The 22,387-nt window shown below is 32.9% G+C and overlaps 1 protein-coding gene across 4 annotated transcripts; it reads right to left on the minus strand.

The window, feature by feature from the left end:
* Positions 1-788: 788 nt before the first annotated feature.
* LOC143595545 (ubiquitin-conjugating enzyme E2 35) lies at positions 789-22,387 on the minus strand. 4 transcript variants are annotated; one of them, XM_077074530.1, is made up of 9 exons: positions 22,340-22,360; positions 4,598-4,663; positions 4,493-4,520; positions 4,285-4,371; positions 3,367-3,425; positions 2,242-2,283; positions 2,092-2,165; positions 1,206-1,303; positions 789-1,109 (listed from the first exon to the last, which is right to left on the minus strand). In XM_077074530.1, exons 2-9 carry the CDS (start codon positions 4,631-4,633, stop codon positions 1,072-1,074), a joined length of 462 nt encoding a protein of 153 aa, XP_076930645.1. In that variant the 5' UTR covers positions 4,634-4,663; positions 22,340-22,360; the 3' UTR covers positions 789-1,071. The 4 variants fall into 4 exon arrangements, with proteins under 4 accessions (XP_076930645.1, XP_076930646.1, XP_076930649.1 ...); XM_077074531.1 differs by having other exon boundaries at positions 4,598-4,660; positions 22,337-22,349; XM_077074534.1 differs by lacking the exons at positions 4,493-4,520; positions 4,598-4,663 and adding an exon at positions 22,165-22,192 and having other exon boundaries at positions 790-1,109; positions 22,270-22,387.

The following is a 22,387-nucleotide window of genomic DNA, read 5'->3' on the forward strand; positions in this document are numbered from 1 at the left end:
AAATTTTCATTCCAAAACTGACTTTTTTTTATTTTTTGAATCGTTAATAGTTTACAAGTTCATAGAATAATCAAACATCCATCACTTTCACACAGAGTTGGAAAAGTGGATTGGGTCATAAACACTTCCAAACCCGGGCCAACGTGCAATATAAAGAGGGTTGGTCCCCTCGCAAATGCATCCCCGTCCAATAAGCTAAAACCGTTAAACCAAAGCATTAGTAACGGTTTTGTTTAATTTCAACGCTTAGGTTTCGATTTTAGTGACAAAAACAGTCAAGACCGAAACACGAACATCCCTGGCAATGACATTTGAGGTGATGTTAAACCTATATTAAAAAATTCCTACGGTAACCGTGGTGGATTCACATTATAGCAAAAAAAACATCTTATCATATCACTGCCAAGTAGGTAAAACACAACTCATAAAAATTCCTATATTAAAAATTCCTACGGACACTGGTTTTGTGCACTACTAGGTCACGGGCCAGCCAACTAATAAATACAAGTTGTCATTTTTTTTATGATCACAGTTTGGCCTTCGGGTTAAAATTTTTTTGGTAAGCAGCCCAAACCACACCATAAACACCCCGACAAAACAATAGTCATAGACTTAACTGAAAAGCCAACCCGGTGGCACCAGGAGCTGGTCTGGTCAGGTCTAGTTTTGAGAGCATGGGACCCACAAAAACACAAATTTATCTTTCTTAACAAACTCTAAATAATTAATAACACGCAAACAAAACAACGTTGAGAACATAGTCACTGGTATACCGGTTTTAACGAAATCTTATTGTTACATTTGATGTCTGACGTCAACCCCAAACACAAATAGGCGGTCATAGCAATGGGAATCACACCACCCGATCCGAGTCTAAGGGTTATAACAACGGTGTTTGAAAGATACTATTTCACATAACCAGATGAAAGTTTTACATATGAAAATTAGGAAAGACGAGTATCTTATCTGAAAAAGAAGTGAACACTGCAGCAGGCGGAACCATTCAAGTTTTAGACCTAATCAAATACATAGTTATTTTTTTCCCAAACAACATGATGGCCCGAATATTCGTTAAGCACCACTGGCATACAAACGGGTCCACTCTTTTGCTGCAATTTCAACAAATAGAAAAACATTAAAGACAAAAAAAAAAAAAAAAACATTTACAATGTACTATCTAAAAAATAACAAAAAACTATGTGCACCTGTTTCAACAGCTTCAGCTTCGTTAGATTTCCAGTGCTTTGCTATGTTCTCGGAGAGTGGGTCATCTGGGTTCGGAGCACTCAAAAGAGCTTGAATGCTAACAGATACAATCCAAACAATGCAAATATCAAGCTTTAATTTTTATGTTATTATCAGACTGAATAAATACTGAAAGAATTCATGCAAAGTTTCTTTCTATATGAAGTAACTAAAGACGGAGATTTTTTTTCATTTTCTCTCTGTATGTCAATATACAAAGCAAAGTTCCCTAAAATGCGCAGGTGGCAATTTCGACCCATTTACCTATAAACGGATTGATTTGGGTTATGTTATTATCTTTCAGTGTCATACAGGTTTAGCTATAATACGTAACTAAAAATGAAACAATTCGATTCGGTTGGACAGCCTTTATGTTTTAACCCACTCTACAAAATTATAAATTTAGAAACCAAAAACAACATAGCTGAAGAGACCAAAAAATAACTGACCATGTTACAAAAACCGGGGTCTTGTTATTGTTTTTGGAAAGTTACCGTTTCCTTTGAAAAACCGACAGAAAACAACCCAACCAAACCGAGTTTACATACCATTTAAAATGTATATACTTTTATATTTGCATTTTTATCTTAAACCACTTATATATAGTAAACATGTCATTATGTAGACTTAAAATGTCTCAAAAAAGGCTGCTTTATTTTGTTGCCTGTTGGACATAATCCCCTTATTGGGCTAATCTTTCTTGTTGTTTGTTGAGATGAAACGATCCAAGCCCAATACCAAAAACCATATAAATAAGTGAAACCCAACACTATAAACAGAACCAAACTTCCAATTTTGCCACCTCTGGTAAAATCAATCTTGTTGGTATCAGTTTAACAATTATACCTCAAGAGAACAGTTCGAATCTGAAGAGCAGGGCTCCATTTGTCTTTTAGGATATCAAGACAAATCCTACCAAGCTGCATAACAAAACATACTAAGAAGAAAATCAAACAAACTAGGGACAATAAAAAGGAAGAGACAGGCAAGACAAACCTTATCAATGTTGGGATGGTAAATTTTTGTAAGAAAACGAACCTGTTACAGTATGGTAGAAATTATATCACAAGGATAAATGTTAAACCTTAAAATTCACAAAGCCAAGCATTATACCATCTAAAATGACCCATGCACTCAATGAAACAGTTAAACCACACAAAATCTAGACGCAGAACACAAAGAGGTTCTTAACACAAAATCTAGACAATAAAATGACCCATGATGGATTAGATAAGAATCTGACATATGTTAAATATAATACTCCCAATATAAGAAAAGGCACAGGCAGAAAAAAATTTCTCCAACTGTTAACTTTAAAATTTTGGAACTTAAAAGTTGACTACTGATAAATGAAGCTGTACCTCACTAGCTTGTAGCTAAAAGCTTAGCGGTTAATGCGGAAATATATCGGATATCGGATATCGGATATCGGTTATCGCATGAGATATCGGTGGGATATCGGTAATTTTAATATCATGTAAAATTCATATATATAGCAATTTAACACTAATAATTCAGTATAGTCTCCTACCATTTAATTAACCTTTTGCAAATTGCCAAACACTAACAATTGTAGCAAGTAAGAATTGATTAAGACTTAAAACACTAACATTGAACACTAAAAGTTGATAAGTAAAACTTAAAACACTGATATCGGGAATATCGGTGATATATCGATCAAGCATCAGTCCAATATTGGTCAATATCGTTGATATTATCGGTACTGATATTCTGATATTTCGCCAAGGGACCAATAACCGATATATCACTAATATATCGGTGATATGGACTGCATAGGCTAAAAGTACATATAAGAAACAAAACAAGTATAGTTGGAACTTTAATAAAAATACATAACAGATCAGCATAGATGACTCCTGTACTCCGGGAATATATCGGCATAAATCCTGGGGATATATCGGCACCCAGTATTTATGATAACCAAATCAATTCATATCCGTAAAAGAAGTATTGTAAAGTTCACAAAAGGTATAATAACAATTTCTACCACTAAAACCCTACCAATAGAATATCAAATCATATAACAGAATATATAAATATATTATAGAGAGAAATAAAAAGAACAACTATATTAACATGTGTCAGTATATATCCATGTACCTTGGGAGCAGCCATAGGATACTCTTCTGGCAAAAATAACTCCAGCTTGAAAACTCCACCTGTAGGTCAACCAAAGCACACATAAAACATTAGTTTCTCTCAACTTTTACTAAACTACAACATTTTCTGACTTAGTGCTGACTTGGATGTTTGGGTACTAAATTGGAGGAGTCAATTTGAACTTTGTTGGGACTTTGTGATCGTGGTGCTGTGTGAGGAACTGATAAGTAACAACTCTAAATCTATGGGTGTTTAATCTATTATGTCTTGTAACCTGTCGTTTAAGAGTAATGTAATTGGGAATTTATAGTGAATGAAAGATATTTCCTTTCTACAACTCTGTGTTTTCTATGGTTATTTAATCAAACTTCATACATCTTGTATAGAAATTATAAAAGATAGATGAAACTTTCATTAACAAAAAAATAAAGAAAAAAAAACACACACAGAGACGTCGATAGAATTGTAGAAATAATCTTTTCTTTCACTACAATCCCCAATAAAGATCAAATCTTCTATATCTTCTCCACCAATTTAGTACCCATACTAACATTTGAACTTGATAAAAAATTATATATTTTTTTAACTAACCAATTGCTTATTAAAAACGCTAATTGTTTAGTGATATTTTACATCAAATTCTATAACAAGTATTCGCAAAGTAAAACAGTCCAAGATTAATACTATTTAGCAACAAAATCAATGATTCAATATCAATATGGTATCCAATAACTACAACGATCGATATCAATGTAGTTCTTTCTTTAGAGTAGCAACTAACAAGTGGACTCTATATATAGAACATTACACATCGATACAAAAGGCAAGCAGGCAACAAGCTGCACCGCTAGCACTCATAACATTACTATTCATGACCCGAAGTAGCTCCACAACCTCAGACTTAAAATGTTAAATTACCTTCATAAGGAGACTGTGTTGGACCAAGGATCATGACGTTGAAATACCGCATATTATCTTCCGATGGCGATGCGCTTATCCCCGGAGCTACACCATTAATTATAATAATAAATAATAATAATAACAATCAAATCAATAATAAACATAATAATTGCAGCGCATAATTACGCTGTACAATAATTGAAGGAATTAGGTTGAAAGAAGTCACCTGGTTCGCTGAGTAAGCGTTGAGTTTCCTGGATCAATTACACCACGTAAAGTTAGGGTTTAGAGATACGGTGATCGGTGAAATGATCGGAAGCAGATAACGTACCTTGATGATTCGCCGAGGAAGATTGCTGTTCGCCATTAAAATTGAATTGAATGAAGGTTTACGCTACGATATGATGATGATGATGATGATGATGATGATGATGAGAAAGAGGGGTTTTTAGAGAGAGAAAGTGAGCTAAAGTTTGAAGGAGTGAGTGGTCAATGGGATATATCATGCAGCAGGGTGAGGTGCAAACGAGCTGAGTCGTTTAACTTATACAGAGCTTGTTTCGAGCTCTATTTTCAAAGCTCGAGTTCGGCCTGTGAGTAGATTTTCAAGCTCGAACTTAGCTCGTTTACTTTATTTATCAATTATTTTTTATATAATTATAATTTATGTATATTTTCTTCCTATTATAACTTTATGTATAAAATAGTATATATTATTTAGTAATTTTTATTTATTTTTTCATAAAATTATACAGTATATTTTAATATATATATATATATAAATGACAGGCTCGTTTAGGCTTGAGCTCGATAAGTGAAGCTCAGGCTCGTTTATTAAACGAGGTTACTTTTAGGCTCGAGCTCAGGCTCAAGCTCGATTAAAGCCGAGCTTTTTAATGAGCCGATCTCGAGTAGCTCGCGAGCAGCTTGGCTCGTTTGCACCCAACACCCCTAGTAGCAGGGATAGCTGCTCAAGGTCCGGTTTTTAGGTCACGCCGTAAACAAAACCATTACTAACGGTTTTTGATAATCGAAAACCGAAACCAAACCGTTAGAACTTAAAACCAAACCAAACCGTTAATCCGGTTTGAACTTTGAACTTGTTTGGCCTTTATAAAAGTTAAATAAATTATAAAGCAAAATGCATCCAAACTTCATAAAGTGAACCAGTAATGAAGCTGGGACAGGTTTGTCAGGGGAACTCCGAATGTATTTTAAAAAATAAAAAACGACGGGGCTCAAATTTTCAGTCGAAAATGCGTAAATTTACACTGCTGCACAAAATAAGCTTCGTCATTGGAGTTAACTGTCTAAAAGAACTTACTATCCGTATAGATAAAAAAAATAGTCGAAGTTCGATTTGCTTGTTACGCCAAAACCACTTCTTATCATATTAGCAGACTGGTTGTTCTTGAGTGTATATATTCTTTTTATTCCAAGTAATAAAAGGCAGAAAACAATACCACTCTCAATGCCATAACTAGTAAAGAATTTTCAAGTGAATGAAATTGATTTAGAGAAGAAAACTAAGTGAAATTTATATTTGGCTACACACTACATTACTAAACAACTACATTCAACTCAAATTATGTTAATTAATTTTAATATAATATAGATGATTAAATACTGTCATATATTAAAAAAACTAAAATATATATTTTAAAACTACGGTTCGATCTGGTTTTAAACGGCCGGTTTCCAGCACAAACCGTAAACCAAACCGTTTATTATTATTTGAAATTTATAAAACTGACTGACTGAAAGTTAAAAAAAAATACCGACCGCGAACCAAACAGATGATCGTTTCGAACGGTTTCACGGTTTGAAACCAAACTATGAAAACCCCTTTCATGTAGTAGTGACATTGTTCTTCGAATTATAAATTGGGACACAATGTTTGTAACATTATATCAGTGTCTATTCTCACCTTGTAGTTACGTGAAGAACGCTTTGATATCATTAGACTACAAACGCTTTGGCATGTTAAATTATTAGGTGCATTTTGTTGTGTGTATTCATTTAATTTGTTTGGGTCACATGTTTCCCAATGATTAACTTCCCTAATCCATTTGAAAAAGAGGTGCCCGTGACTTAAGGTAAGATAATGATTTTATGAAACCCAAATACACATCAAATGTCAAATAATTTTAATGTTTTATGGTAAATCATTAACTGTATAAGACATGAATATACACAATATATACTTGTGTTAAGAGTCTAAGTTCTTTATGCCCAACCATTTATTCTTCGCAGGGGAGGCTCGGAGGGTGTGCGAGCCGCACCATCGGCCGGGGCACATAAGTTTTGGGGGCACAAACTTTTTTATACATGTTACATATATATGTTTTTTGGTGTTAAAAATAAGGTTATTTGCAATAGTTTATGAGATAATTACATGCTCAAAATGGTTTCTGCTTATAATAAATCGGTCGATAAAAGATTTATCCATGTACTTTAGCGAATAAAAAATTTTCGTTAAGGCCTACAGGCCTTTTTATTTTGGCTCGGCGGAGGTATTTAAATTTTCGGAGACGGCCTTGCTTCTTCGCAAAGAGTTATGGGATGAAACAACTATTTAAAATATGTTCGTACAACAAAATGTGTGATGTCTTTGTGTCATTAAATTTATGAGTTTCGTGTGGCACAAAGATAAATACAAGCACAAGAGCCATGCGCGTTGAGCAGTGACATCAACTATTTACAGTGGTGGCTTTGTTTTGTGCTCCTTTACTTGCTAGTAGCGGGTTTTCCATAAGATGGTTTAACCAATGCATGAGTAATAACCATGTGGAGTTCAGTTGAACCAAAGACTAATTATCAGACAAGATAAAAAGATGAAACACGACTTCATGATAGGATAAAGATTAAACCCCACTTTGATCATTATTGTAATACATTAAAAGCATGCTTAAGTTGTGATGAGATACATACATTGAAGACATGACATGACATGACATGACATGCCTTTATGGAAACAATGTTTTAAAGAGTGAATGAATTATTTCATGGTTTCATACTTTGATTATTGATACACTCTTTTACTCATGAATTTTATGATTTGAGAATTATTTCATGGTTTCATACTTTGATTATTGATACACTCTTTTACTCATGAATTTTATGATTTGAGAATGAAATATCAAGGTTATATGATAATTAGTATTTTAACATGGATATGGTGTTTATATTTGAAAAGGTAGTTTAATCGGAAAAAAAAAATTCACACATGTGACAGTTTGTATCCTTAAGTGATATTAAAAAAAATTATATTTCAAAAGGTGAAATACTATATAGAAACTATAAAGTGGAAAAGAAAGTTGGAGGGGAGTAATATATCAAAATATATTGTCAAAGGAATTCAAAGTTTAGGGAGGAGGTACGACAAGTAGAATAGGAGGTACGTTTAGCCTTACTCATAGTTAAAATATAATTGAATTAACATTTTTTTAATACAAATAAACTTGGCTATTACAACTTTAAACTAAAATATTTCCAGAGGTTGCATACAACCTATTTAAGTTCATAGTTTTTTTATTTTGTATTTTTTTTGTTTTTCCATTTCATTTAGCTGGAGGAATTGGTATGTCCAAAATCATCAGAAAAGATGAAGTCTGTTAGAAGCAAAATGCAAAGAGAATGTTATTTTGTTAGTTATTTTAGCAATTCTAAACGTTTGCAATTTTAGTTATGTTTTGTCCGGATGGCTTATTTTCACTATCAAACAAATTTTCATGAAATAGAGGTAAAATTATTTTCCCATCTTCTAACTATCTATATTATATATAAAGAAAGAGTGATGGGCAACAAAGTAATTTCATAATTACATGCCAAGGACAAAAGAGTTATTTCATAATTGGACAAGAAAAGTAATTTATCCATTGATTCATTCTTCAAGCGTATCGTACAAGTTTATGAAACGTCATGTTTTGTGTATGTACTCTTGTATCCTTTAAGGTTTATGGTGCCATCAGTTCATCTCTTTAAAGTGTCATCATCCATCAATATTATAAATTTCATCATGACGTTCAATTGATTCATAAACCTTTAAGGGCAAATTTCATCATGACGTTCAATTAATTCATAAACCTTTAAGGGCAATTAATGGAATTAAATGTGTATAACACAAAATGGTTTATTGGCATTAAGTATTCATAAGAAAACCAAAGGCCTTTTAAGTTATATACAAGATTATTATAAATACCACTAAGTCCACAATCAATTTACAACTGGATACTTACCTTCAATTAGTTAGTAGCAAATCAAGCATCAACTATGGCTTTCACTTTTGTTGGAATTGAATCTCACGATGATATATTCAAGCTGAAGAATGAGTATGGGTTGGATTGTTCCAAAAGTACAAATATTGGATTGGCGGTGATAAAGAAGTGACTCGGGTGGTTTCATAGGCTAAATTTGGGGATCTTGCAATGGATGTGTTGGGGTTGCATATGGAGAAGCCTAAGCATGTGTGTATGAGTAACTGGTAGGCAAGAGAGTTGAATGAGAATCAAGTGAAGTATACATGTATTGTGCATATATTTCTTATGATATTGATTAAGGTTTTACTAGAAAATTTTTAAGATACTGGCTCTATAATCTTTTCTTTGGTTTCATGGGTGGTTAGGATTTCGAAATTGAATGTGGTTTGTAATTTTCTTTTTTTTTTGGTTAATTATTAATGTAAGCTTATGACAATATCAATGTATGAATTTAAAAAAAAAAATTGTTTAGTGTTTTATATTGTGTGTTGAAATTAAACATTTAAACTTTTTTTTATTACGCAATAAAGATTGAGGAAAATGTAATTGATTTTAGAACATAGTATTTGTTAAGCGATATATGTATGTCGTCTATGTATGTATACATTATGTTTGCATAATTTGTATAATTTTGGTAACATACCTTCAAGGTTTTTTTTAATGACAATCGATTTATAAATATATGGTGGTTAGAAAAAAACTAACCAAACGTCTAAATCGCAAAATTACATAAAAAAAAGTGATTTGCAACCATTTGGCTTGAAAGATATTATTTTTTTCTTTCTTGACGTTAAGTGTTCATAAGAAAACCCAAAGACCTTGTAAGTTTTGTACAAGATGATTAAAAAGTTCCTAGCTCAGTTTATATAAATAACATTTTAGAAGTTGTTTTTATAAATTCATACCATTATTGTAAATATTTTTATGCTTCTACCGTATAAATTTGTTGAAATTAAATGTTACATTAAATCAATACGAACAAATTGGTAGAACCTGATGACTTATTTTTATAAGGAGCTCAATAAATATCAACTTTAAATTAATGATTTAAGTTTTTTTTACCGGTTTGAGTGAAGTGTACATTCAAGTTTAAGTTTTTGATTTTCCAATTAGAATACATATGATGGTTATGATTTTGTGCTCGATGATTTGTTGGGAAGGCTGGTTATAATATCCGAGTTCTTACTTTCTTTATGTAGGCTTTTGATAATGGAAATGGTCACTACATTTTCATGTGCAAATAAATGGAAAACATTCCCATGTACGTTTGTGTGTGTGTGTGTATGTTTGGTCAGCAACATTTATCCATTGACACTTCTAAATTCCATTTTTTTTATTGTATGGTATGATAAAATAATAAACTGATGGGTTAAACAGCATGTGCTCAGGTCAACCCACGAATATGCTTTTCATGTTTGGGTTGTGTTTGGGATTAACATATCAACTCGCGAACATGTAACATCCTAAAATTTATAATGTTGAATAAAGAAAGTTACGTTTTGTGATTTCGCGTTATTAATTAATTAATATCGAGTAAAGAACGGATCATGGACTTAGATTAATTGAGATGGGTTAAATGAGAATGGGCCTTAGGTCCATGGGCTTTAAGGGATATAAATATCCCCTAAACCCTAAACCATCATTCATTTCCATCTTATTCTCTAACACACTCCAAAACACACACGACCCGAACCAAGATCCAAAGACGAGGACCCGAGCTTGTTGGTGCTAGATCGTCGTGACGAACCAAAGCAGCAAGACCAGCTCGTGTTCGTAGTTCGACTCATTTACGGTACGTTTATATCGAGAACTTGTTCGTTTAGGTTTGGATTAGTATAGAAATGATAGATCTGTGTTTGTATGGTAAAAACGAATCCAACAAAGCTAAACTTACTGAAAATGGTTATGATTTGATGGGTTAATCGATTGATAAAAGAACCCGTAAACTATATGCCTAAATCGCACCCTTTAAACATCGATGTTAGGTCGATTTGATGGTTGGGGTTTGTAGGCGCTGGTCAGACGATTCCGTGGATACCTAAATCGAGTTATTTGGTTAAGAAACGAAGATGATTAAGGGAGTTAAGAACGAACAGTACCGCAGCTGGACAACTTCGCCTGCAAGCTAAGTTCGCCTGATGAACTTCGCCTGCAAAGCTAAGTTCGCCTGATGACAACTTCGCTGCAAAGCTAAGTTCGCCTGATGACAACTTCGCCTGCAAAGCTAAGTTCGCCTGATGACAACTTCGCCTAAAGCTAAGTTCGCCTAAGGTTAACTTCGCCTAAAGCTAAGTTCGCCTGATGACAACTTCGCCTAAAGCTAAGTTCGCCTAAGGTTTAACTTCGCCTAAAGCTAAGTTCGCCTAAGGTTTAACTTCGCCTAAAGTCAAGTTCGATTAGAAAATAAATTAAAAACCTAATGAAAAATGTGTTAAGACAGTTAATGTAAATAAAATTTTTTCAAACTGACCTGGCAGCTCGACCCCAGCCAGGGGCTCTGCCTCTTGGACCCTGCTAGGGGCTGCCGCCCCTAGACCCCGCTGCCAGGGGCGCTGCCCCCGGACCCTCGTTCGTTGTGGGTAGTAATTAAGACTAGAAAGATGATATAAGTAGTGATAGTTAATTGATATGTATACTTGTTATACAGTCAGCCGTGCACAACTGAGGAAAGGGATTACGATTAACGGTGAACGTAACCGTGTTCAGGTGAGTTTCTAGCCCCATTTATGTGTTATGTTTTCGGGGCTGTGTGCATACTCGATATGTTTGTTAATACGCTTATCCTAAGAGATAAGTGTATGCCTTATGTGAATGATGTGATATGTATGAATGATTGCTTGATGGTACGTGAACGATCTTCGGATATTGCACGTACTGTCAGGTTGTAACGCTAAGTATAAGGTAAGTATGATATGTATGCTTATGTGTATGAATGTGATAAAGTTAATAAAAGAAGGAAAGGATGGTTGTATGGTAACGAAGAGGGAATCGAACCCTACTAATATTCGAGAACTAGGGAACCGAACCCTACTAATATTCGAGGAAAGAGGGACCGAGCCCTAATAATACTCGAGGAAAGAGGGTACCGAGCCCTAATAATACTCGAGGAAGGAGGGTACCGAACCCTAATAATACTCGAGGAATGTAGGGCGTAATGCTCTTTATAACGTAAGATATGAAAGTAAGTTAATACAAAAGAAAGTATGAAAGTAAGAAAGTATGAATGAAAGAATATAAGTTTATGTGTATTGTATAGTGTATGATTAACTAGAACTCACTCAGCGTAGCTGACTTTTAGTATGCACGCAGGTGAGTAGGATGAGGCAGCTCGCTTGAGGAGACACATGACACTGAATAAGAAGCTGGCATCGGAAGACTCAAGACGTTTAAGTTTAATGTTTCGTTTATTTTGAAAGACAAAATGATGTTTTAAGACAAGACGTGTTTGTTATGAAATGTTTTATGAAAGCTTTTATATTCCGCGAATGTTTTAATTAACTCTGATATTTAGAACTGCGTTTATGAGTAAATCCAACACGAAAGTAGGGCTACCGGTAACGGGGCCTTACAGAACATGACCTGTTTAACACACATCTATCTAATAAAGTTATGTTGTGTAACAACTCGGACTTTCGAATATCATATTTTTTATTTAAAACCCGACCCATTACGATGTTCGGGAAATTTTACCGCATTATTAAGTAAATTAACTAATATTATATTATTATTTAATTAATTATATAAAATGTGATTATAACTTTCTGTAATAGGCACTTTTAACCCAAAACCAAACTTTTGCCCAAATATGTTTCAACTTTCATTTCCAGAGACTAAAAGGTAAAGTATATATATATTATTATTATTTTGAATCATCAAACCATATAACCCGTAGCCAACATCCAAATCCTAAACCCGATGACCCGTTTTCGTGAACCCGAATTATAATCGAGGTTACTTGGACCTCAAATCTCGCTGTGTATATGGAAATTCAATCATAATCACGTTGTACATACCAATTTCGGCCCATAAACAATGTAATTCTGTTAACTTAATCAATTTTGATTTGTCTTTCCTAATATGTATAGCCGACAACTAATGAATTCTATTATACGTGTAAACGATCATAATAATCCAATTGATCTTGCAGACACCATACTCTAACCCTCGTCATCCTAAACCCTCTAATCAATTGAGTTGTATCACCTGTTTGATTATCGTTCATCACTTCCTAGCGCCGGCCACTGTAGCATCGATTTAACCCCCTTCTGATCATCAACTGAGGTAAATAATCATATGGTTTTGATCGCGATAACAAGCAGATTAAAAGCCCTAACCTTATTTCGATTAACAATTATTGATTTACGCAATTGATTATTCTAGGGTTTTGTTCTAATTATGTTTATTTCTGCTTTTATTTTTAAAATATAAGAACTGGTTTTTGGCACATATGCTGGTTAAGCCCAGCTGGTTAATTCTTGTGAACGTGGGGTCAGAGGTCGCGGGTTCGAACCCCTTCAACCCCGTTTGCATATATAATTTTGGTAACTTTGTTTTTAAATCATATTTCTAATCAATAATAAGAATAACTAAATAAACTATTTTTTTTCTAATAAAACCGATTATATAATACTTGTGTTCTCGTGTCTCTCGTCCGTATTTGTATATATAATACCACGTAAACTAATGTTTTGGTTATATATATATATATATATACATATATATATATATATATAAATAAGTGGACAAACTTATTAAATGTTTCAATAAACTAATAAATGTTTTTAAATATGTAATTTATTTAAATAATATTTTTACATAATAAAAATATTATCATAATAAACTAATAATATTTTTAGAGATGTGTTTTATTTATATAGTATCTTTATATATAATAAAGTATTATAATATACCTTATATAATTTAACAAACTAATAATTGTTTTCATATAATATCTTTATATGTAATAAGATATTATTTTAAGTATGATTAAAAAGAATATAATATGACTTAATAGCTTTACAAATATCGAACTTGCTTATCCGATCTAGTTTATTAACATAGCATATCCGCATTCTGTTTTTTTCTTATTAGGCCTTATCGTCAACGCGTGTGATCCGCTTTCGTTATTCTTATTGTTATCTATTCCCTATTCTTCGTCCATCGAGGTGAGTACCACATTCCCCTATTTTACTTGTTTTCTACATTTTGGGGACATATGCGTAAATATATTTCTCATATAATACTTATACACAAAACTGCAACTTTGTCTTATGTGTTAACAACTTATACCTTACTTGTTTATGTGCTTATTTGCTTTGTATGCTTTCGCATTCGGAGAGGTCCAACATAATCTCAGTCTAGTATGATCATACGCCAGTCGTTAGCCTTTGTGCTTCTCGACATCTCAGTTATACTTGCTCATTTGGTTATTTTGTTATTCTCATATGACTTGTTGCAGCTACATATTTTTGTTATATATACTATATGTACAACTAAACTGGTGTGTTGCTCACTCAACATGTGTTGTTGACAAAACTTTATTTTATACGCATATGCAGGTTGGTGAAGACTTAGTGAATAATTTAGTTAGAAGAATATTTAATCAAAAAATATAAAATTCGTATTGTTGTATGAATTATGTACTTGTTGTATTTGATTTATTTGATAATTGAATTCAGTTAATAGATATTGTAATTTAAATGTTGTGCATGATAGTAACCTTGAGAGCTGTGACAATCAGTTCGCGCCCCCGCATTTCCGCCGTAGGCTGGGGTGTGACATGTTGCCACTAAGAAAAAAAAAGAAAAATATAGTGGAATTGTTAATTATTGAAATAAATTTTGTAGTTACAGCTAGATGTCAATTATATAGATTGTATTGGATGCGCGTATTTTGATTTCTTGTATTTTAGAAAATGTATAGGTGGTAAACTTCCGTATCATAAAAAACCAAGTTGCTACCTAACCAAGCTTTTGTTGCGTCCCCATCGCGAAGCTGGTTAAATAATTAGGTTACTGTTAACTCTTCGTAATTAGGTTACATACGTTTATGACTCAATGAAACTCGAGATATTCTATAGATGGTACACTTCTTTCCACTTGAAAATTTTGATTACATTTGACTAAAAAGAAAAATGGCAAACGTTTAACTAAAAAGAAACATGCCGAAAACTTTTGTCACATTTGACTTAACAATATTAGGCTTACAAACGAAGTAACGAACTGAGCATTTGACTAAAACAAAACATGCCAAAAATTTCTAACACAATTGATTCTATAAGGGTTAGGCTTGTAAAAGAAGTAATAAACAGAGCATTTGACGAAAAATAAATATGCCAAAAAAACTTCTACCACGTTTGGCTTGATGATTAGGCTTGTAAACAAAGTAACGAAGCGAACGTTCTGCAAACTGTTCGGTGAGAAGTTTGTTTATGTTGGTTGGTTTAATAAACGAACACAAATTTTCATTCATGTAGTTGAATGAATGAACATTGCTATGTTCGTTCATTTAAGTTTGTGAAAGTTCGTTGATGTTGGTTTGTTTCCTTTCTGTTCATTTAGTTAAATGAACGAACATTGTTTGGTTTGTTACTTTGCGTTCGTTCTTTATGTTTGTTTATGTTCGTTCACTGACTTTTATCTATGTTTGTTTAAAGAAACAATTTTGTCCATCATAAGTATTGGCGACAAAACCTGAACAACCTAACCCGAGAAAACTAAAACTCGCATAAAGTTGTTTCTTTTTTTTTCTTTTTCATTTTAACTAGGTGTTGGCTTTAACCTTAATCAATAACAGAAGTTTAACCGAAACCACTTGACCCGAACTCGATTATCGAACCTGACATGAACCCATCCAAAACCGAGTAAACAACACTTGATGTTTTAATTGTTTTTTAGCGATGTGATGTCTTAAATCGTTTCATATTCAGATTATTATCCTTAAAAATAGTTTTTAATCACAACTAACGTATTTATATTTATTAGAAAACCATGGTTAAGTGTTTGCGACTGCTTCACCCATTCTGAACCGTTTTACTTTATAACTTTTACTCCATAATTGTTAGAAGAAAAAAAATAGGTAACATATTAGAATAAACAAAACAAAAAAAGTATTATATTCATAAGCAATCAAATGAAGTGGTGAGCTAATCGAGGTTAGATGATTTACTTTTCAAAATAAGCAAGTCTAATGAGCTTATCAAGTTTAATTTTATTTTGGTCATTAACATATATGGGTAAATAAATTTGAAGGACTACACTGTATTCCGGTTCATGTTGTTAAAGCATTCCATGTGTTAATAATTGATTCCAACTTTGCATATTTTTTATTATGAAATTGAAACTAACTCTAAAAAGTCAAAATAATGTATTGACTTTTAACTAAAGTAGAAATTTCTATAGGATTTTGGTTGGTCTGGAGTTACCAAAGACATCAACAACAAACAAATTGTCAAGATCAGTCTCCAATCTGATGTATGTGATATTTTTCTACCAAGTCTACTAAATATTTGAAGTGTATATATTCATGTACTTTATATTTAATTCAATCCATTCAGAATTATTTGAAATATATAGTTGGGTGGTTTTTGTTTACAATTTTCATTTTTCTATAATTATTTTTAAGAATATAAACGAATCGAACAAACAATTTAATAATTTTAAACAAATGACAAAAGAGGCATCTAAATGAAAACCCGAACAGGGTGAAAACCCATTTCATAATATGATATGGGAAGAGGTTAGAAGATATTAGAAGCTCATGGTCTAAGTCTGTATCAAGAGGAGGGCACACATACCTAATTTTAATAAAATGTCTTTCGAAAAACAAACTACAGACCTAAATGTTTGAGAGTGGTCTGTGCAGCGTAGACAAATGAGACCTTTCTTGAAAATACAAACACCCTTGGAATAGCTAATAACCATGTGATAAATGATTTCGGTGAGAGATGAGAGTTGTCATGCCATATGAACTATGAATTTTGTTATAATTGAGATGTGGTAGCTTAGAAGTAGGTCATCCGTTGTTTTAATCGATATCGGTTACCGATTTCCGATTTCCTTTGGGTTGGTTGTGTTTGATGGCCGAATTTAAATATTGATGCTTTGTCATGGTGTTATGATAATATAAATGGAGTTCTCTGATTATGCGGATGAGACCTTTTAGCTTTTAAGTTTTTAGTTGTTAGTAAAGCTTTTAAAGAACAATTGGCGTATTATTTTCGCATTGCTATTAGTTGTTTCTCTTTTTTAAATCTTGTATGCATAAAGCCATAAACTTGAGCCAGTTATAGTTCATTTTATTTATTATTTTGGTATTAATTCCCGCGTACCCATCGTGAAGCGCATGCTTAATGAATATTGATGTGCTAGAAACAATCAATTAAATATTAACTAAACTAAACAAGTAATAAAAACTAGACTTATGACTCAACTACACAAAACACCGACAAGTGAATCAGTCAATTGTACTAAAACTAAGTAAGTCCGGAATATCAAACCCACAGGACTCTATAAATTACGTTAATTAATAATTAGACTCAACTTATGACACGACTATTTATTATTAATGTTTAAAGGGGGCTTTTTAAACTAAGATTAAACTAAGAAAACAAATAAACAAGTAAACAAGAAATAAGCAATTAAACACAAGATCGAAACCAATCAGAGAAGGAATATACCTAGGTAAGAATCTCATGCATCAACAATCATCAAGCAATGGACAAATAACATGATATGGAAACTGATATCTAGATGTATTCATCTAACAAACACTAAAGGACCCTTGACTGAATCAAGCGACAACCCAAAGAATAATTATTAGATTATTAAGCAATCAGTAATATTGATTTCCTCACGATTATCAAATAGGGTTAATTAATAGTATCTAAAGCAAGCAATCTTACGAAACACTAAACCCTAGATAACTTGATAGGCTAAACACGATATCATGAACAAGGATCAACGCACTAAGCAAGAATATTGTCACAATCTATCCTAGCATGCGATTGACCAAGTCACACGAACAACTCCTCACCTAACAGCTATTGTAATTTAGCAAAACATTTAAAACCCTAACCAACTATCAACTAGCTTCTATGATCTAATAGGCCTATTCAACCACAATAATCAAAACACCAAGTAATGATTAAACATAAACCCTAAATCTAAAGAACACAATCAAGAGATATAAGATCTATGTGAAGCTAGAATTAACAATCAATCAAGATAATAAACATTCATATGCATCATGAAAGCAAAATCAAGTCTTTTACTATTAAAATAACGAAACCATAATCAAATCAATTGTCCAAAGCAAGAATCAAATCAACACATATTCATCAAACCTAGGTAGACATGAAGTCTAGCCTAGAATCATTATTAAAAACAATCCTAAACAAGTATTAAAAACAAAGAGAAACATCATGAAAGATAATGAACAAGAACAAAGATAAAGAACGAGATAACCCTTCTTAATCGATCCTTGAACAATTGTATGAAAGCTCTATGATCTCCTCTCTTCCTAGCCTCCAAAAACAACTTGAAAACCTTGGAAACCCTCTCAAAATCGGCTGCAATCAGTCTCCCCATTGGCTAGGGTATAAAGATGTTTATATATCAAGAAATCGGGCTTGAACTTGCAAAAACGGGCTGACCAGAAGGCCTAGGCGCCCGGTGACCGCCTTGGCCCTTGCCTTAGCGCGGCGCGGCGCCCTTCTGGAGTAGCCCACGAGTTTTTGTGTTATTTCTTGTTATTTGTTGCTTAATCATCTTAGATATCTTCCTTAGCTTCCAAGCAACTACATGAACCTTCTAGATCTTCTTTACCTTGACTCTCAAGCTACCAACTACACGAAAACAAATCAAAACTTTAAGTGAACTAATCATGTAATCATTGACGAACAAAATGAACATAACTTCGCATGAAAAGATAGAAAGAATTAAAGTTTTACATGCAAAACATCAAACGATTTAAAACATGATAAATGTATATAAACTTGACTCAAAAACCTTAAATAATAAAAGATGAACTAAACATGAAATAAAACGAACTTGAAACATTAAAGAAATACAACTTTACAAGGGATTCGAGATGTATAAATAGATGTATATCAAATATGTACATCATTTAAAAGAATATTACATCTTTTCCCCTCTATATTTACATATATCACATACGTATATATCTCTATGTAGTTTCGATTACAAAACAAAAGGTTTAACAAAAAAAACTTTACACATGCCTTGTGATCATTTTCTTTTCTTTTTCAAAACCAAAAACAATTTCTACCGCAGACACTTTAACAGAAGATGGTACTCAAATTTCTGTTGGTTTTAGCTTCAACTTCATGTTCTTGAAAAATAGTAGCTACCAAATATGATTAAGATGTTATGATCTATTTAATGGAGAATTTTAAACGAGGAATGAGATAATAAAGTTCATACAGGATAAAAATGAGTTTGGACTGAACTTACTAAACACGATTATGAGGCGATGCATGATGTGCTTAAAGAGCTTGTCTACTTTGTTTTATGTTTTATGAAATTTATGATTCAAGTTTGTTGATTCGGGATCTTGTTTGTCAATCATATGCTCTAAGGCGTGGACGCAAAAATTTTATGGAGCATCTTCAAGTGTAACAGACAACAACATTAGTTGAAATTTCATTATTTTTGCATTTAAAAGTGTTGGTTAAAACTCACTGTATAGGTTGAAACTCCCGGTTACTAATAAGTAGTAACTAAACACACTTTACTTGGAATTTGATTCAAACATCAATCTTTAAATTAGAGTCAAAAAAATTATGTTTGTCCAATCAATTTCTTAATATGAATGTTGACCAAAAAGTTACAAGAAAATTCTAACATCTATTAAAAACAATAATTAATTTGTAATTAAAAAAGACCAGTGACGAAGCGGTACTATAACAAATCAAACTGCTACCGACCAAACCCCTATTGTAACCCGCAGCAACGCGCGGGCACTTCTGCTAGTCTTTCTAAAGCATGGCACCTATAGTTTTTAAAACTATTTTTCTCCCTTCCAGCAAATTGGTACTGGAAACTTCAGTCGTGTATTCAAAATCTTGAAGAGAATTGATGGTTGCATGTATGCTGTCAAATGCAATACTAGAAAATTATATCACGAAACCGAAAGGTATTTAATTTTTCTTACTCTAGGGTTAGAACGAAACGTGTTCAGGTTAGAACAGGCATGTTACTAAAGTATCAATTTGGTTCGGGTCCAAATTGATCAAACTAAAAATAGTTGGGTTGAACTAAGTGTTTTTATTATTAAATAAGTATCAAACATAGGTGCATGCACTATTCATTTCTATGGCGGCTAGTGAGAAGTGGTGATGGGTATCGGTCGTCCAGATGTAGATTGGAGACCTAGCAGAGGAAGCAGCAACACTGAAGTGATGCTGGTGGCGGTGGTGGCCAACGTTATGTGGTGTAGGTGATAACCAATAGACGGAGTAGTTTGTATATTTTACCTTATTAAACCTAACTACCGAGTAGTTTGTCTGACTTTATTTCATATACAGTAAAGAAACTAATGTTTTAAATAATATTGTACTAGGTTATAACCCTTGTATTACACAGGGTTGGGTACGAAACATTTTGAAATTAAGAATAATTTTTATAATTAAATACAAAATATATTTAACAATGTTTCATTTACCATTACATACTAAATTCACTTGAGAAAACAGCTCAAGTATGTTAGAACTCGTGTATCATACGAGATGGTAATAAAATAAAAACAACATTCTAGGTATGGTTATTTTAGCATTTGTAAAAAGATTCCACATGGCTGAAATAGCTTTGAATGACTGTAAAAAGATTATTATTTTTTTATTTGAGTTTAATAATTAAACTGAGTTTTTTATTTGGGTTTAAACTTATTGACTTTTATACTTGTATTTCAATCCAAACCCATCAAATAACTACAATCACTTTCAATCTACCATTCCAAAACATAAATGATAACCCCATAAGATTCAACAAAGTTACAAAGAAGGTAACAATCTTAATAATGCAACGACCAGAGCACAAAGTTTCTTTTTACAAAAAAGGGGGCAATGCAGAAATTGAGTTTATTTGGTTTTAACGGTTATGTGAGGACAGCTGAAAATTCGGTTGCCTACTAATTAATTAGCAGACGGATGCCAACAAGATCCGGGTCCAACATTGCATGCAACCACAGATTAGTGAATTATAATAAATGATTTAAAAAGTCTGCATGTAAACATCTATAAAGGTGTTAGAAAAAAACATTAACAACTTACAAAAGGAAGTTAAGAAACATAATTAGAGGTTATATCATTGCTTCTTTTAAAATAACATATTATTGACAAACAAATAATTTGACAGAAAAGTATTGATGAACACAATTTGTTTTAGCGATTATAATTATGATAAAATCAAAGCCAACGTTTAGGGTTCGTACTATTGATGAACTCTAATCGATTTACTGTTTAAACGCACACGATTTTGAAATTGAAGATTTAGAATAATAGTATTGATGAAATAGATATCGAACATACCTTAAGGCTAGTTGACTATTAAGACAACTATCTCATATTGGATTCCTTTATTATAGAGGTTAGATTACACGTTGACTATCGCAATAGAATTTGTTTTTCATGCGGATGTAGAAGTGTTGTTTAGTCTACAGGATCTACCTAATGCAGAGTGGATCAATACAGATACCGCTGACCAACAGCTTCTGTGTAAACAGAAGAATGCTAATATGAGTGGGAGTTTTGGCCATTTGGCGTGCCGGTCCCGGATTCAAAGGACTTGACCGAACAAACTACGATTTTTTCCCGAGTTTTTAAAGGTCCAAACAAGTTTTACGTGATCATGTGCAGCGACCAGACGAGGTTGGCATTTTACATTTATATATCGATCTCTATAAAAAATAAACGTTTAAGTTAAAATTAGTACAAATTACTTTTCTGATACATGGTTTGGCATGTCAAATCTTTAGAACTAACGTATGGTATAAATTAATGTCGTCAATTTCACAAGCAGCAGGGGACGATAACATGTATGGAGCTTTTCTCGATGTGGACCCTCACATCGAGGAAAACTCCATACATGTTATCGTCCCCTGGTGCTTGTGCAATTAAAGACCAAAACATATACCATACGCTAGTTGCTAAAAATTTGACATGACAAACTATGTATCAGGAAAGTAATTTGTACTAACGTTAACTTAAACGTTTATTTTTCTTAGAGATCGATGTATAAATGTTAAATGCTAACCTCGTTTGATTGCTGCACATGATCACGTAAAACTTGTTTGGGCCTTTAAAAACTTGGGAAAAAAAAATGCAATTTGTTCGGTCAAATCCTTTGAAGCCAGGACCAGCACGCAAAATGGCCAAAACTCCCACTGATACAAGCATTCTTTTGTTTACACAAAAGTTGATGGTCAGCAGTATCTGTATCGATCCACTCTGCATCAGTTAGATCTCGGTAGACTAAACCACATTTCTACATCCGCATGAAAAACAAGTTCCATTTCATTAGGCAATGTGTAACCTAACATCTGTAATTAACTAATCCTCACAAAATTGCAGCGCATAATTACGCTGTACAATAATTGAAGGAATTAGGTTGAAAGAAGTCACCTGGTTCGCTGAGTAAGCGTTGAGTTTCCTGGATCAATTACACAGCGTAAAGTTAGGGTTTAGAGATACGGTGATGGATGAAATGATCGGAAATCGATTACGTACCTTGATGATTCGTCTAGGAAGATTGTTGTTCGCCACTGAAATTGGATTGAACTGAATGAAGGTTTACGCTACGAGATGTTGATGATGAAAAAGAGGGGTTTTTAGAGAGAGAAAGTGA

This window comes from Bidens hawaiensis, unplaced genomic scaffold (genome assembly GCF_021521415.1).
Source record: "Bidens hawaiensis isolate Kalapana, Puna unplaced genomic scaffold, B.hawaiensis_p1.1 tig00045313_1, whole genome shotgun sequence".
Classification (NCBI taxonomy): Eukaryota; Viridiplantae; Streptophyta; class Magnoliopsida; order Asterales; family Asteraceae; genus Bidens; species Bidens hawaiensis.

Bases quoted from the DNA above. Each gene is read 5' to 3' on its own strand.
- LOC143595545 (XM_077074530.1), bottom strand. From the start codon at position 4,633: ATGGCGAACAGCAATCTTCCTCGGCGAATCATCAAG. The intron at 4,372-4,492 runs GTGACTTCTTTC...TTAATGGTGTAG, and splicing joins ACGCTTACTCAGCGAACCAG to CTCCGGGGATAAGCGCATCG. The intron at 3,426-4,284 runs GTAATTTAACAT...GTTGACCTACAG, and splicing joins AACACAGTCTCCTTATGAAG to GTGGAGTTTTCAAGCTGGAG.